The sequence below is a fragment of the Nelumbo nucifera genome, chromosome 3, assembly GCF_055504915.1.
Source record: "Nelumbo nucifera cultivar China Antique chromosome 3, China Antique-T2T, whole genome shotgun sequence".
Taxonomy (NCBI): Eukaryota; Viridiplantae; Streptophyta; class Magnoliopsida; order Proteales; family Nelumbonaceae; genus Nelumbo; species Nelumbo nucifera.
Genome location: NC_142651.1, coordinates 45,740,958 through 45,753,841, shown reverse-complemented (window position 1 = coordinate 45,753,841; position 12,884 = coordinate 45,740,958). Strand labels below are relative to the sequence as shown.

The following is a 12,884-nucleotide window of genomic DNA, read 5'->3' as shown; positions in this document are numbered from 1 at the left end:
CAAATGGTTAAATGGTTGCTGTTATTGTAACAGTTATGATTGTGGTATATTTGTGCTATGTTATATGGAGTATTGGGATGGACGATTAATGAAGTCCTTTGCACAGGTAATTGAAAATAAGTTCCAAATGTTTTCTTTCCTTTTATCCTTTAATTTATGGAATTTTTTTTTTCTTGAACAATTATATTTGACTTAATATTGTTTAACATATTCAAAATATAGGATGATATCCCATACTTCCGCATGAAGATTATGGCCGATCTATTGTTGCACCCAGACAATAAGGTATTTAAAGCAATTAAAAATGATTAGTTTTCTCTAGTCTTCTCTTCATGTATCTCACAATTTGAATCATGAAATTGGTTTATTCATGATATATTAAATGGAATCAACTAAGAAAACTGTTGTATTTTGTGTCTAAAAATTAGGCCACTTTAGATGAAGCTTCTGCAATGTAATGATTTCTTTTTTTCCAAAAATGGCTGAACTGGAAAAGTACAAAGGTAAATATTGTAAGCATATTAAATAGTAAGGGCTAGCTCTAATCATAATCAAGGAAGTGAAGGAAGTGACAAGAACCTATTATCATTCCTTTTGAGTTCTAGCATCTGTCTTAATGCTGGCATCCAGAGAGTCTCTCCAGTTCATCGCAATGATCGCATTTGGAGTAAACCAGCCGATGGCATATTAAAAATCGATGTCAATGGGAGCCTCTCTTCTATAAGGTGCTAGAGTTGGTATGGTTATAATTAATGCTTATGGACGTTTTATTATGGTGAGAGCAGTCAGTTTCTGTTGTTTTGACCGTGAGGAAGTTGAAGCATGAGCCTTTTTTTTTCAATGGATTGCTATTTGCCAAGGAGTTAGATCTTTCAGCCATTTTTTAGAAGTGGATTCACAAAATTAGTGTCTTTCCTGTTAGGAATAGCTCTGCTATCCCATTGCGGCTATGAAAATGTTTAGCAGATTGCGGAAATCTATTATCCGCTTTTGATGTTACTACAGTACGTTTTGCCCTTTGTTCTTGCAATATGGTTGCTCATCTTCTAGCTTGGTCTGGAGCAGTTAAACAATGTTTGTTCATTTGGTCGACTACTCTTTTTGTTCATGATATCATTTGTAAGGAGGCTTGTACTGTTCCATCAATGAATTGAATGCTTCCCATGGGTTACTAGGGATCAATTTGTTTTGGGCGCAATTGTAATTGTACTTGTTGCTTGTGAGAGATTGCATCTCTCCTTGAACCTTGTAGTATTTCTGGTTTATTTTCTTTATAAAATTCTTCATTTACTTGTCAGAAAAAAAAAAGAATCTTTCCTATGAAAAACAAGGAACTTGAAATGACTACAAGGGAGTTAAGTAGATTTATGACTTGAATTATTTTAACTTGCAATCTCATTTTGATGGTGAAGGGACTTATACAGTGAATGTTAATGATTTGAGCAATCTGAAATCTGTTTTTTTTTTTTTTTTTGTGTGGATTTTATTGATAATTTTTGGCTGTCTGAAATTAATATTGCGTGAGGAGCTAAAACTTGGATTAGTGATCAACTCGGGTTGGGTATAATTGAGGAAAACGTTTGATAGTCCTTTTGTTTCTACGAATGGTTAAGGGATTTTTAAGTCTACTAAAGCTCACGTAATTCCAAGATGGAACGTATTGTGGCATATTTGAATTTTTCTGAATTTTTAAGACCCAAACCCTTAGGTTTTTTCAGAGTTGGCTTTTGGAACTGCATGTTTAGATCTCATTAGAAAAGGGTGGGAAGTTCCTATTACTGGGTTTGCTAGGTATCTAATAAGTTTTAAATGGGATATTATTCAGAGTCAACTCAAAGTTTGGTGATGTAAATAAGAATGTTGAATGGATTTTTTTTGAACTGTAAGGTAAAATAATTTCATTTATAAATTATAAAACCAGACAACAATGAAAACCCCTGTACAAAAAAAAAGCTCCTTACAAATACAACAAATACAAAGAGTAATAGCAGACTTCTTTTCTTTGAACAGTTTGGAAGGTAGTTGCTTGTTGGAGGAGAAGTAGGCTTGGCTGGAAAGGGATTTTGATGAGCAGGAAGTCAAGGATGTGGTTTTTAGTATGGCTGGAGACTGGGCTCCTGGACCGGATAGCTTTCCTTTGTTTTTCTACCAATTATGTTGGGATACAATTATGTCAGGCTTATTGGATGTGTTCAAGGATTTCTTCAATTCAGCCATTATAAATAAAGGCAGCAACTCAACCTCCATTATCTTAGGCTCAGTTTGGAAGGAGTACAAATACAAATATGTAGAGTGCAAAACCTTGTATTTTGTATTATTTTGTATGTGTCTACTCTGTACATATTTGTATTTGTACTCTTTCCATATTGAGCCTAATTCTAAAGAAAGAAGGTATCTTGGAAGTCAAGGACTTTACCGGTAAGTCTGGTTGGTAGCATTTAAAAAATTGTGTCTAACGTTCTATCAGGTAGGCTAAGGGAGGTGTTGGGAGATTTAATTTCTAACAATCAATATGCTTTTGTAAAAGGAAAGGAAGTTAGATCATTGATTGAATTTTAGTGGCCATTGAATGTGTTGAATACAGAAGACAAAGAGGCAAGATTGTAGTGGTCATAAAACTTCATTTGGAGAAAGTGTATGATAAAGTTGACTGGGATTGTGTACTAAGTATCTTAGAGTTAAGAAGTTTTGGATAAAGATGGATGCATTGGATGAAATAGTGATTCAGCTCTGCTTGGTTCTTGATGCTGGTGAATGGAGAGCCTAGAGGTTATTTTCAGGCAAGTCAGGGTCTCAGGCAAGGCTACTCCCTCACTCCCTTTCTCCTGAATTTGGTTGTAGACATTCTCAGCTACTTTATTGAGAAGGCAAAAAGCCTCAACCTGCTGAGAGGGTTTGAAGTTGGAAGAGAAGCAACTCACTTGTCCCATTTGCTTTTTGCTGATGACATCATTCTATTCTTGGAGGCTTACCTGGAAAACATCAACAGTTTAAAAAAGGTAATTACTTGCTTTGGAAGGTGTTGGGATTCCAAGTAAAATTTTTTAAGAGTAGCATAGTGGGAATAAATACAAGTAAAAGTTTGGTAAACAGTTTTAAGGGGGTGCTAAGTCATAAAGTGGAGAATTTTCTTATCTCTTATTTGGGAATGCCTCTTGGGGGGAATCCAAGAAGCCAAAGCTTTAGGTACCAGTGGTGAAGTGTGAAAAAAGATTGACCACATGGAAGAAAGGTTACCTTTCAAAAGGAGGAAGACTCACCTCAAGGCCTTCTTGGCTAATCTACCCATTTATTATCTTTCGGTGTTCCAGATTCCAGCCAAGGTCAAAAATAGAATTGAAAAGCTGCAGCGGGACTTCTTTTGGGATGGGAATGGAGAGAAATGGCTGTGGTGTTATCCTCTCGATGCAAAGTAGGGAATGAGGCTAAAATCAAATTCTGGATTGACCTTTGGTGGGGAGAAATCACTTTGGCTTACAATTACCCCCGCTTGTTTAACCTCTCCCAAAACCAAGAAGCTACCATAGCTTCCTGCATTATCAGTCGCCCCTTGTAACAAGTTGGAACCTAAACTTAAGAAGACTCTTAATTGATGAACTTGCAGATCTGTTACATGCCTTGAGAGAGGTCAATGCTCCCCCTCAATCCAAGACCAATGAATTTGGAAGCTCTACCCTACCGGTAAGTTCTCAACTAAATCCTTTTTCAGGGCCTCGGTGTTGGGTGATACAGGTTCTAGGTTCCCTTGTATAAGAGTTTGGATTGCCCACATCCCCCTTAGGGTTTCTTTCTTTTCTTTTTTTTTTTTTTTGTGTGTTTGTAGGAGGCTGGCTTGAAAAGAATAAACGCTTGCTATTTTTTTTTTAAAGCACAAAGGAAGGTTGTGCTTCTCGCCATCTCCCCCCCATGTCTGCACCCTTTGTCTCAGCAATGGTGAATCAGCTGGACATCTTCTTTTACATTGTTCAGAAACAAGGAAGATCTGGTTCATTGTTCTGTTACAACTGGGTTTTTCTAGAACATAATGAAGATTTTTTAAGGCAATGGAAAGGAAGAAGTTTAGGTAAAAGGGGGAGATTCTACTTTGTTGAGAATGCTTGGGCAAGGGTGTTTTAGTCTTTTCATCATCATTTTCTATTTGGGTGCCCAAGTATGGGCTTTCATGTAATTTCTCTTCAAAATATAAATAGTGATTTTGAGGGTGTGAACAGTAATACACACATCTCTTCAATACCTCTTCTTTTCCTTCTCTCTTCTCTTCTTCTACAAACCCTAGATCTACAACTTGGTGTTAGAGCAAGTAGAGGCTCTTAGGAATACCTTTTCTACTTATCCTCTCCCGCAAAAAGACCTGCTGACGTCAGATCATTATCAGATGATATCAGCAGTTTGAACAGTTGATGGCAACAATCAATGAATTCTACATAGTTTGATTCACCCTAACTTTAGAGGGTTTTTTTTGTACGACTTTTGTAGCTGTTTGAAGCTTCTATGATTTTTTGTGGATTTTTCAAGAAGAAAATCACAGAATTTCTAGATCTGATGTTGAGCCTTATACAATTTGTTTAATGGGGTTTTCTGCTACAAAACCTAGACCATTTGGGACGTTTTTACATTTTGGGAGTGATAGAAAGTGGTCTCGTAATTTTCTAAGCCCTATACAATTTTTGGGAGATTTTCTTCTCCCTTTTGTTTTGTCGCTAACTTAGTTTTTTGGCCTCTTTTTATCTCTTAATCGCGTGGTGACCTATTTTCTTGGGTCTTTAGCTTTGGTTGAGTATTGGGGATCCTTTTGGTTGACGAGAAAGTGTTTTAGTTGAATGTGGAATCATCCAAGGATGTATCGATGGTTTCTAGTGTGCTCCTGAGAAATGCAGATATTTCCAGTGGTATGACCACTGTTAAACTTGATGGAACCAACTTTTTTGGAGTGGTCCCAATCTACTAAGCTTATTACCTTAGGGTGAGGTAAACTGGGATTCATTACAAGAAAGAAAGTAAAGCCAAATCTTGGAGATCCGTAATTTGCAAAGTGGGAGCAGGATAACTCCCCTGCAATGTCATGGTTGATTTTCTCAATGCAACCTCATATTGCTTGTAGCTACATGTTTCTTCCAACTACTAAAGATATTTTGGAATAGGGTTCCCTATTCCCAAGTTAACAATATTGCTAGAGTGTACCAACTTCGAAGGGAGTCTTGCGGTATGTGTTAGGGGGAGAGATATGTGGTTATGTATTTTTCTTTTCTACAGTCTATTTGAGAAGAAATGGATCACTTGAAAGCTCTAGTGTGGAAGGACCCTGAACATGGTGGGCAATATCGAAAGCACATAGAAGAGAATAAAGTTTTTGATTTCTTGGCTAGCTTGAACCCAGAGTTTTGACTTTACTAGGCAACATATTCTTAGTGTCGGCATTGTCAGATTTACTACCGCTTACTTCCTTGTACAAGGGGAGAGGAGTAGAAGGACCGCTATGATGTAGCTTCCTGTGATTGATCACTCTACCTTTATGTGATCTCAACCCAAGCAAAATACTAGTAAGCATCCTATTAATGAGAAGGTTGAGGATGTTATTTGTGATTATTGCATGAAGTTAAGACATACTAAGGAAAGGTGTTGTAAGCTCAATCCTCATTTAAAACCAGAAAAATTTAAAACTAGGAAGAAGGGCAATGCTCACTTGGCTACAATTGGTAATGATGTTTAGTCCTCTGATGCTTCTGATTCTGATGTAATGGGTAAACTTGGGAGTATCCTATTGCAGTTGAAAAAGGGTGGTACATCCTCGTTTGGTTCTAGACCTAGTAATCCATTTAGTTCATATGCTAAGACAAGTATTGCACTTGCTTGTTCTATATCTTTCAGCACATGGATTATAGACTCCAAGACCAATGCCCATATGACTGGTATGCCTTCACATTTTACTTAGTATAATTTAACCCTGAGGAAGGGTAAGGTTACTGTTGTTGATGGATCTCAGACCCCTATCTCGGGTCAGGGTGAAGTCAAACTCGGTCATAACCTTTCTGTTGGATATGTTCTTCATGTGCCTCAATTACATAAAAATTTGTTGTCAATTAGTTCTCTTGCAAAGTTCAATAATTGCTCAGTGACCTTTTCTTCTACCCATTGTGTTTTCTAGGACTTGAGCACGGGGAAGATGATTGGAAGTGAGCATGAAGTCAATGGAGTCTAGCTCTTAGATGGACCTTTAGAGCATGGATTGTCAAGCCAAACTGAGTCCTTTGAAATTATGGCATTGTTGTCTTGGTCATATGTCTTTTAATTTTGTAAAACTTTTGTGTCCATATTTGCTTTAACTAAATGTCAAAGTTGAACCCTGAATGTAAAGTTTGTCATATATCTAAACAATGTGGAACCACATATTTTGTGAGTAATAAAAGAAGCAATATTGCTTTCGATTTGGTTCATACTAATGTTTGGGGCCTATGTGCTATCCCTTGCATGGGTGGATATAAATACTTCATACTCTTCATTGATGAATGATGACTGTAGTCGGTATACATGGCTCTACTTGATGAAAAGTTGGGATGAGGTTCCTATTATTGTTCCAAACTTCATGAATATGGTAAAGACACATTTTGAGAAAAGAGTTAAGATAAATAAGATCTGACAATGCCAAAGAGTAATTTGAAAACCATTTGTGTGGGTTTATTGAAGATTGAGGAATTAGTCATCGAAGTTCATGCAGCCATACTCCACAATAAAATGGGGTTGTTGAAAGGAAAAACAAGCATATGGTTGAAGTTGCTTGAGGTTTACTATTTCAAACTCATGTTCCCACCCGTTTCTAGTGTGATGCTGTTGAGACAATTGCGTATCTCATTAATAGTCTTCCATCAAGGGTCCTTATCTCCTTATCAACTTCTCTTTGTTGATGAACCCCTCTTTAATCTACCCCTTGGGATTTTTGGTTGTGCTTTTTTTGTTCATGATATGAGTCCTTCCCGACATAAGTTTGATCCTAAATCAATTAAATGTGTTTTCTTTCGTTACTCTCTAGTCCAAAAAGGCTATAGATGGTTTGATCCTCTCTCTGGCAAGAGATATGTTTCTAAGGATGTTACTTTTTTGGAGTCTTTTTTTTTCTAGTCATCTAGTTCTTCTCTTTAGGGGGAGAATGCAAGTGAAGATTGGACTCCCTTATGTCCTATTTTTGTCCCTATTCCTCCTCCTCCCTCTCTTCCTTATAACAATGGTATCCCTTTCCCTCATCCTCCTCCTCCTCTGCCTCCTATGTATCGGCCTTGGTATTGGCAACAATTTTTCATCAGGCACAGTAAGAGGATGGTTCCTGAAGCTGAATGTCAATCACAATCTGATCTCCCGGACTAGGGAATCTCGAACCTCCTGATAATTCTATTACTGATCTTGACCTTGATCTTCCTTTTTCCATTTGAAAAGGGAAGAGGACATGCAACGAGTATTCTATTACTATGTGTCTTATGATGTTCGCTCACTTTCGTTTTTTGCCACATTTATGCTATTTCTTTTGTTTCCATCCCTTGTAGTGTTATAGAGGCAATATAGTCCCCTCATTGGAAGGAAGCTATGAACCAAGAGATGGAGGCCTTAATAAAGAACCAGATTTAGGAGATTGTTCCTTGTCCCAAATATAAGATTCTTGTCGAGTATAAGTGGGTTTACACTATTAAGCATGAGGCAAATGGCTTAATTGAGAAGTACAAGGCTCAACTTGTGGCCAAAGGAAACACTCAAACTTATGGTATTGATTATCTAGAAACCTTTGCTCTAGTTTCTAAAATGAACTCTATTTGTGTGATCATGTCTCTTGCTGCCTATTACTCTTAGCCATTATATCAAATGGATGCAAAGAATGCCTTCCTTAATGAGGACTTACAAGAAGTTTATATGGATTTACCACCTAGGATAAGCTTTCCTAACAGTGAAGAAAAAGTTTAACACTTGAAGAAGTCTTTGTATCGGCTTAAACAGCCCCCTAAAGTCTGGCTTGACAAATTTAGAAATGCTATCTTAAAGATTGGATTCTCTCAATCTCAGGCAGACCACACCTTGCTCATAAAAAGAGTTGATGGTAGGGTAAGAATGCTGATAGTATATTTTGATGAAATTGTTGTGATAGATGATGACATAATACGTATCTCTTAGTTAAAATCCTTGCTTCAGAATTTGAGATTAAGGATCTTGGTGATGTTCGATACTTTCTTGGCATTGAAGTTGCATGATCCGGGAAGGGAATCTTTTTGTCACAAAGGAAGTATATTCTTTACTTGCTTCATGAAGTTGGAAAATTAGAGTGTAAGCCTATGAAAACTCCAATTGATCATAACCACAAGTTAAATGCTACTGGACGAGAAGTTCTTCTAGATGGAGGGATATATTAGGGATTGGTGGGTCGTTTCCTATATCTTTGTTCGACTAAACCTAACATATTTTATGCTATTGGAGTGGTTAGCCAATATATGCATAGTAGGTGATCAAGACTACAATCAGCCTTGAACCCTAATAAATTTCAGATTAGAACAAGTAGAAGAAAAGAAGAGAAAGGGAGAAAAGAGAAGAGAAGAGCTGGAGAAACAAAGGTTGAAAGAAGGGACAGATTCTCAATGATCTGCCGCCACCACTCTCTCAGTATTTATAGGTTATGTTCAGTACATAGGGAAAAGGACAGATCTGCCCTTAGTACTTACATGACAAATAAAGCAAATAAAAAACTGAAATAAATAACAACTGAAATAACAAACTAACCACCAACTAACACTACCATGATTGAAACAAATAATTACACATACTGTCCTACGAACACAGTGGGGACCACAGCTGTGGGGCCCACATCAGTGTTTTCTACACTCCCCCTCAAGTTGGGAATAGATATTTATCATTCCTAACTTGGATAGGTCTGCCTCTAACTTCTTCCTTGGTTCTGCCTTGGTAAGGATATCTGCGAGCTGCATGTTGGATGTGATATACGGGAGACACTTCTTGTGATGAGACCCTCTCTCGCACAAAATGTCGATCAACTTCAATGTGTTTAGTTCTGTCATGCTGCACCGGATTGTGGGCTATATTAATAGCCGCCTGATTATCACAACACAACATCAAGGGCTTCTCATAATCAATACCCAACTCTTCAAGTAGTAATCTCAGCCATAGGATTTCAGCCACTCCGTTAGCCATCACTAGAGCGGGAAACAACACTCTCTGCTTCTTACTCCTCCAAGAGACAAGGTCACCTCCCACAAGAGCACAATAGGTAGAGGTAGACCTCCTATCATCAGCACTCCTAGTCCAATCGGCATCTGTATAAACCTCCACCTTCATGTGATTATTGTTCTTGAACAGTATACATCTACCCGGGCATCTCTTCAAGTATGCTAATATTCTCTCTGCTGCAAGAAGATGAGTAGTTCTAGGGGAATGCATGTACTGGCTGACAACACTAACTACGTAATTGATATCAGGCCGAGTGAGGCAGAGATATAGGAGCTTTCCAACCAACCATTGGAACATAACTTTGTCTTCAAGAGGCTCCCCGCCCTCTGCACTAATCTTGTGATTCTGTTCAATGGGTGTATCAGCAGGCTTAACACCTAACTTTCCAGTTTCTACCAACTGATCCAGAACATATTTTCTCTGAGAGATAAAGATCCCTTGTTTAGATCTAGCAACCTCAATACCCAAAAAATACCGTAGTGTACCAAGGTCTTTCACCTCAAACTCTTGATGAAGGAGCTGTATGAGGGACTCAATCTCACTACTACTATTTCCTGTCACTACAATATCATCCACATACACAACAAGCAGGGTCAGAGAGGAGTCCACCCTCTTAATGAACAGTGTATGATCTGACTGGGCCTGTACATAACCGAATTTTCCAAGGGCTAGTTTGAATCTATCAAACCAGGCTCTAGGTGACTGCTTCAAACCATACAATGCCTTGTTTAGTCGGCAAACCTTCTTACCTGTCTCTGTATCATAGAATCCAGGAGGCAACTACATATAGACCTCTTCCTATAAGTCTCCATTCAAAAAAACATTTTTAACATCCTTCTGGAATAGGGGCCAAGAATGCCTTGCTGCAAGGGATAACAGAACTCGGATGGTGGTCATCTTGGCTATTGGGGCAAAGGTCTCCAAGTAGTCTATACCATAAGCCTGGGTGAACCCTTTGCAACCAGTTGGGCTTTGTACCTTTCAATGGATCCATCAACATTATGCTTCACAGTAAATACCCATCTACATCCAACTGGTTTCTTTCCTTTGGGTAGGTCAACTAGCGCCCAAGTATTATTTTTCAACAGGGCATCCATTTCAACTTGCATTGCATCTTTCCACTCTGGAATTGATAAGGCTTCTTGCATTGTTCTTGGAATAGGGACATTGGCAATGGAAGTGAGATAGGACCGGTAAGATGGAGATAGGCGATCATAGGATAAAAACTGGGAAATGCAGTGAGCTGTAGATGTGGTGCAATGTCGTTTCCCTTTGCGGACGGCAATAGGGAGGTCAAGGTCATCCACAGGGGGTAAAGGAACAGTGGAAGGTGTCTCAGTGGGCTCTGGGACTGTAATACCTGGATCTGGAGCTGCAGAAGGAACCGGAGATGGCCCGGACTGTCGATGACTGGGATCAACCTGCCTGCATCGCCTGTGATAGACTCTCAACTCCTGATCCCTCTGACCACCCTCACCATTACATCCTTCACCACCCAATGGAATAGGTAAAGGAACAGCCCCACTCCCACTATGCTCCCCCTGAGGAAAACGACCCAAATCCCCACTCTCACTACTCTCCCCCTGAGGAGAAACCCTAGGATAAAAGGGTGTCTCCTCAAAGAAGGTTACATCCATGGAGACAAACTTCTCCCCTGAAACAGGATCATAACAGCAATAACCCTTTTGAGCTTGTGCATAGCTGAGGAAAAGCCTGTGATAGACTCTCAACTCCTGATCCCTCTGACCACCCTCACCATTACATCCTTCACCACCCAATGGAATAGGTAAAGGAACAGCCCCACTCCCACTATGCTCCCCCTGAGGAAAATGACCCAAATCCCCACTCTCACTACTCTCCCCCTGAGGAGAAACCCTAGGATAAAAGGGTGTCTCCTCAAAGAAGGTTACATCCATGGAGACAAACTTCTCCCCTGAAACAGGATCATAACAGCAATAACCCTTTTGAGCTTGTGCATAGCTGAGGAAAATGCATTTGGAGGCCTTAGGGTCAAACTTGGAATGATGAGGCCCGAGAAGTTGAATGAAACAGGTACAACCAAAGGTTTTAAGGGGAATGGTAAACAACTCCTCATCTGGGTATAGAAGGGAAAAAGGGGTTTTCATATCAAGAACCCGGGAAGGAACCCGATTAATGAGATATACTGCCGTGAGGATGGTATCACCCCAGAAGCGAATAGGTACATTGGAGGTAAACATAATGCTTCTAGCCACCTCCAAGATGTGCCTATTCTTCCTTTCGGCAACTCCATTCTGCTGTGGTGTATGAGGGCAAGTGCTCTGCTGAATAACTCCATGGAGGTAGGAGGTCAATGGCTTAGCAAAGTATTCCTTTGCATTATCAGATCTAAGAACTTTGATCTTGGCCCCAAATTGGGTTAGAATCATCTGATGGAAGTTTTGGGTCAGAGCAGGAATTTCATCTAGAGAACGCATAAGGTAGACCCAAGAAAAATAGGTATGGTCATCAACAAACAATAGAAAATATCTTTACCCACCCATAGAAAGGATGTGATATGGCCCCCAAACATCAGTATGCACAATATCAAAAGAATAATTACTCATTTTATTACTCAAAGAATAAGATGTTCTACAATGTTTGGCAAGCTCACAACTCTCACATCTCAACTTTGACAACTCAACATACTCAAATAAAGTAGGAAACAAACTCTTCAATGACCGGAAAGAAAAATGACCTAATCGGTTATGCCAAATCTTAACCGGACTCACAAACTGAGAAACAAATGACTTCTTATCCACTGCCTCTTCCCAACGAGAACTCTCCCCGAGCAGATAGATCCCATTCATCTCACGGCCAGTCCCAATCACCTTCCTCGTCTCCATGTCCTGAAAAACACATCGGTCAGGGAAAAATGTTACTGAACAGTTCATATGTTTGGTAATACTGCTGACTGAAAGCAGGTTAGTATCAAGCTTATGAACATTCAAGACTGAAGATAGAGAGATAGTATCCGATAACTTAATCTCACCCTTGCCAGAAATGGGAACAAGAGAGCCATCAGCAATGGATACTCTATCTCTACCGGAGGACAAGTGATAAGTAGTGAACAATGATGGCAAGCTAGTCATATGGTCGGATGCACCTGAATCTATTACCCAACAGTGTTTAGTATTACTTGGAGCTGAAGCATGGTAAGCTGAGGCTCGAGTACCTGAATGTGCAAAGGCAGATGTGGCAGGGGCCGTTGGTGACTGAGATGGCTGAGTTGAACTTCCAACTTCCTTTTCCAACTGTATTAGGGCAGCCCGAACTGCAGCTAAGGTCTCTAGGGGTGTGCCTTTTGTGCCTGACGAGGATGCTGAATCAGTATTCACTGCCACATGAGCATTACCCTTCTTATTTCTCAGTTTTGCTGGGACCAAATGAGGATGCAGCTTCAAACAAGTATCTTTTGTGTGCTTGGGTTTCTTGCAATGTTCACATACCAGATCCCGTTTATCTTCCTTCTTCCTGTCCCTTTCTGAATCACCCCATGACTTAGGTTTAACAACTGTCAGGGCTGGGGAAAGAAGCTGAGGTTGCATCATGACTTTCCGCCTGGTCTCTTCACTATGCACCAGGGAGTATGCTTGAGAAAGGGTCACACTATCTCTGGTCAGTATCTGTTGCCGCACAATGTCATA

General features: G+C 39.5%; 1 protein-coding gene across 5 annotated transcripts in view; it reads left to right on the top strand.

Moving 5' to 3' along the window:
• LOC104611441 (uncharacterized) overlaps nucleotides 1-12,884 on the top strand; it is a 70,483-nt gene that overhangs the window by 46,435 nt on the left and 11,164 nt on the right. For all 5 annotated transcript variants that reach the window (XM_088899944.1, XM_010278480.2, XM_088899943.1 and 2 more), the window contains 2 exons: nucleotides 34-106; nucleotides 223-285. In XM_088899944.1, the coding sequence (XP_088756070.1) occupies nucleotides 34-106; nucleotides 223-285 (136 nt within the window). The remainder of the gene's footprint in view (nucleotides 1-33; nucleotides 107-222; nucleotides 286-12,884) is intronic.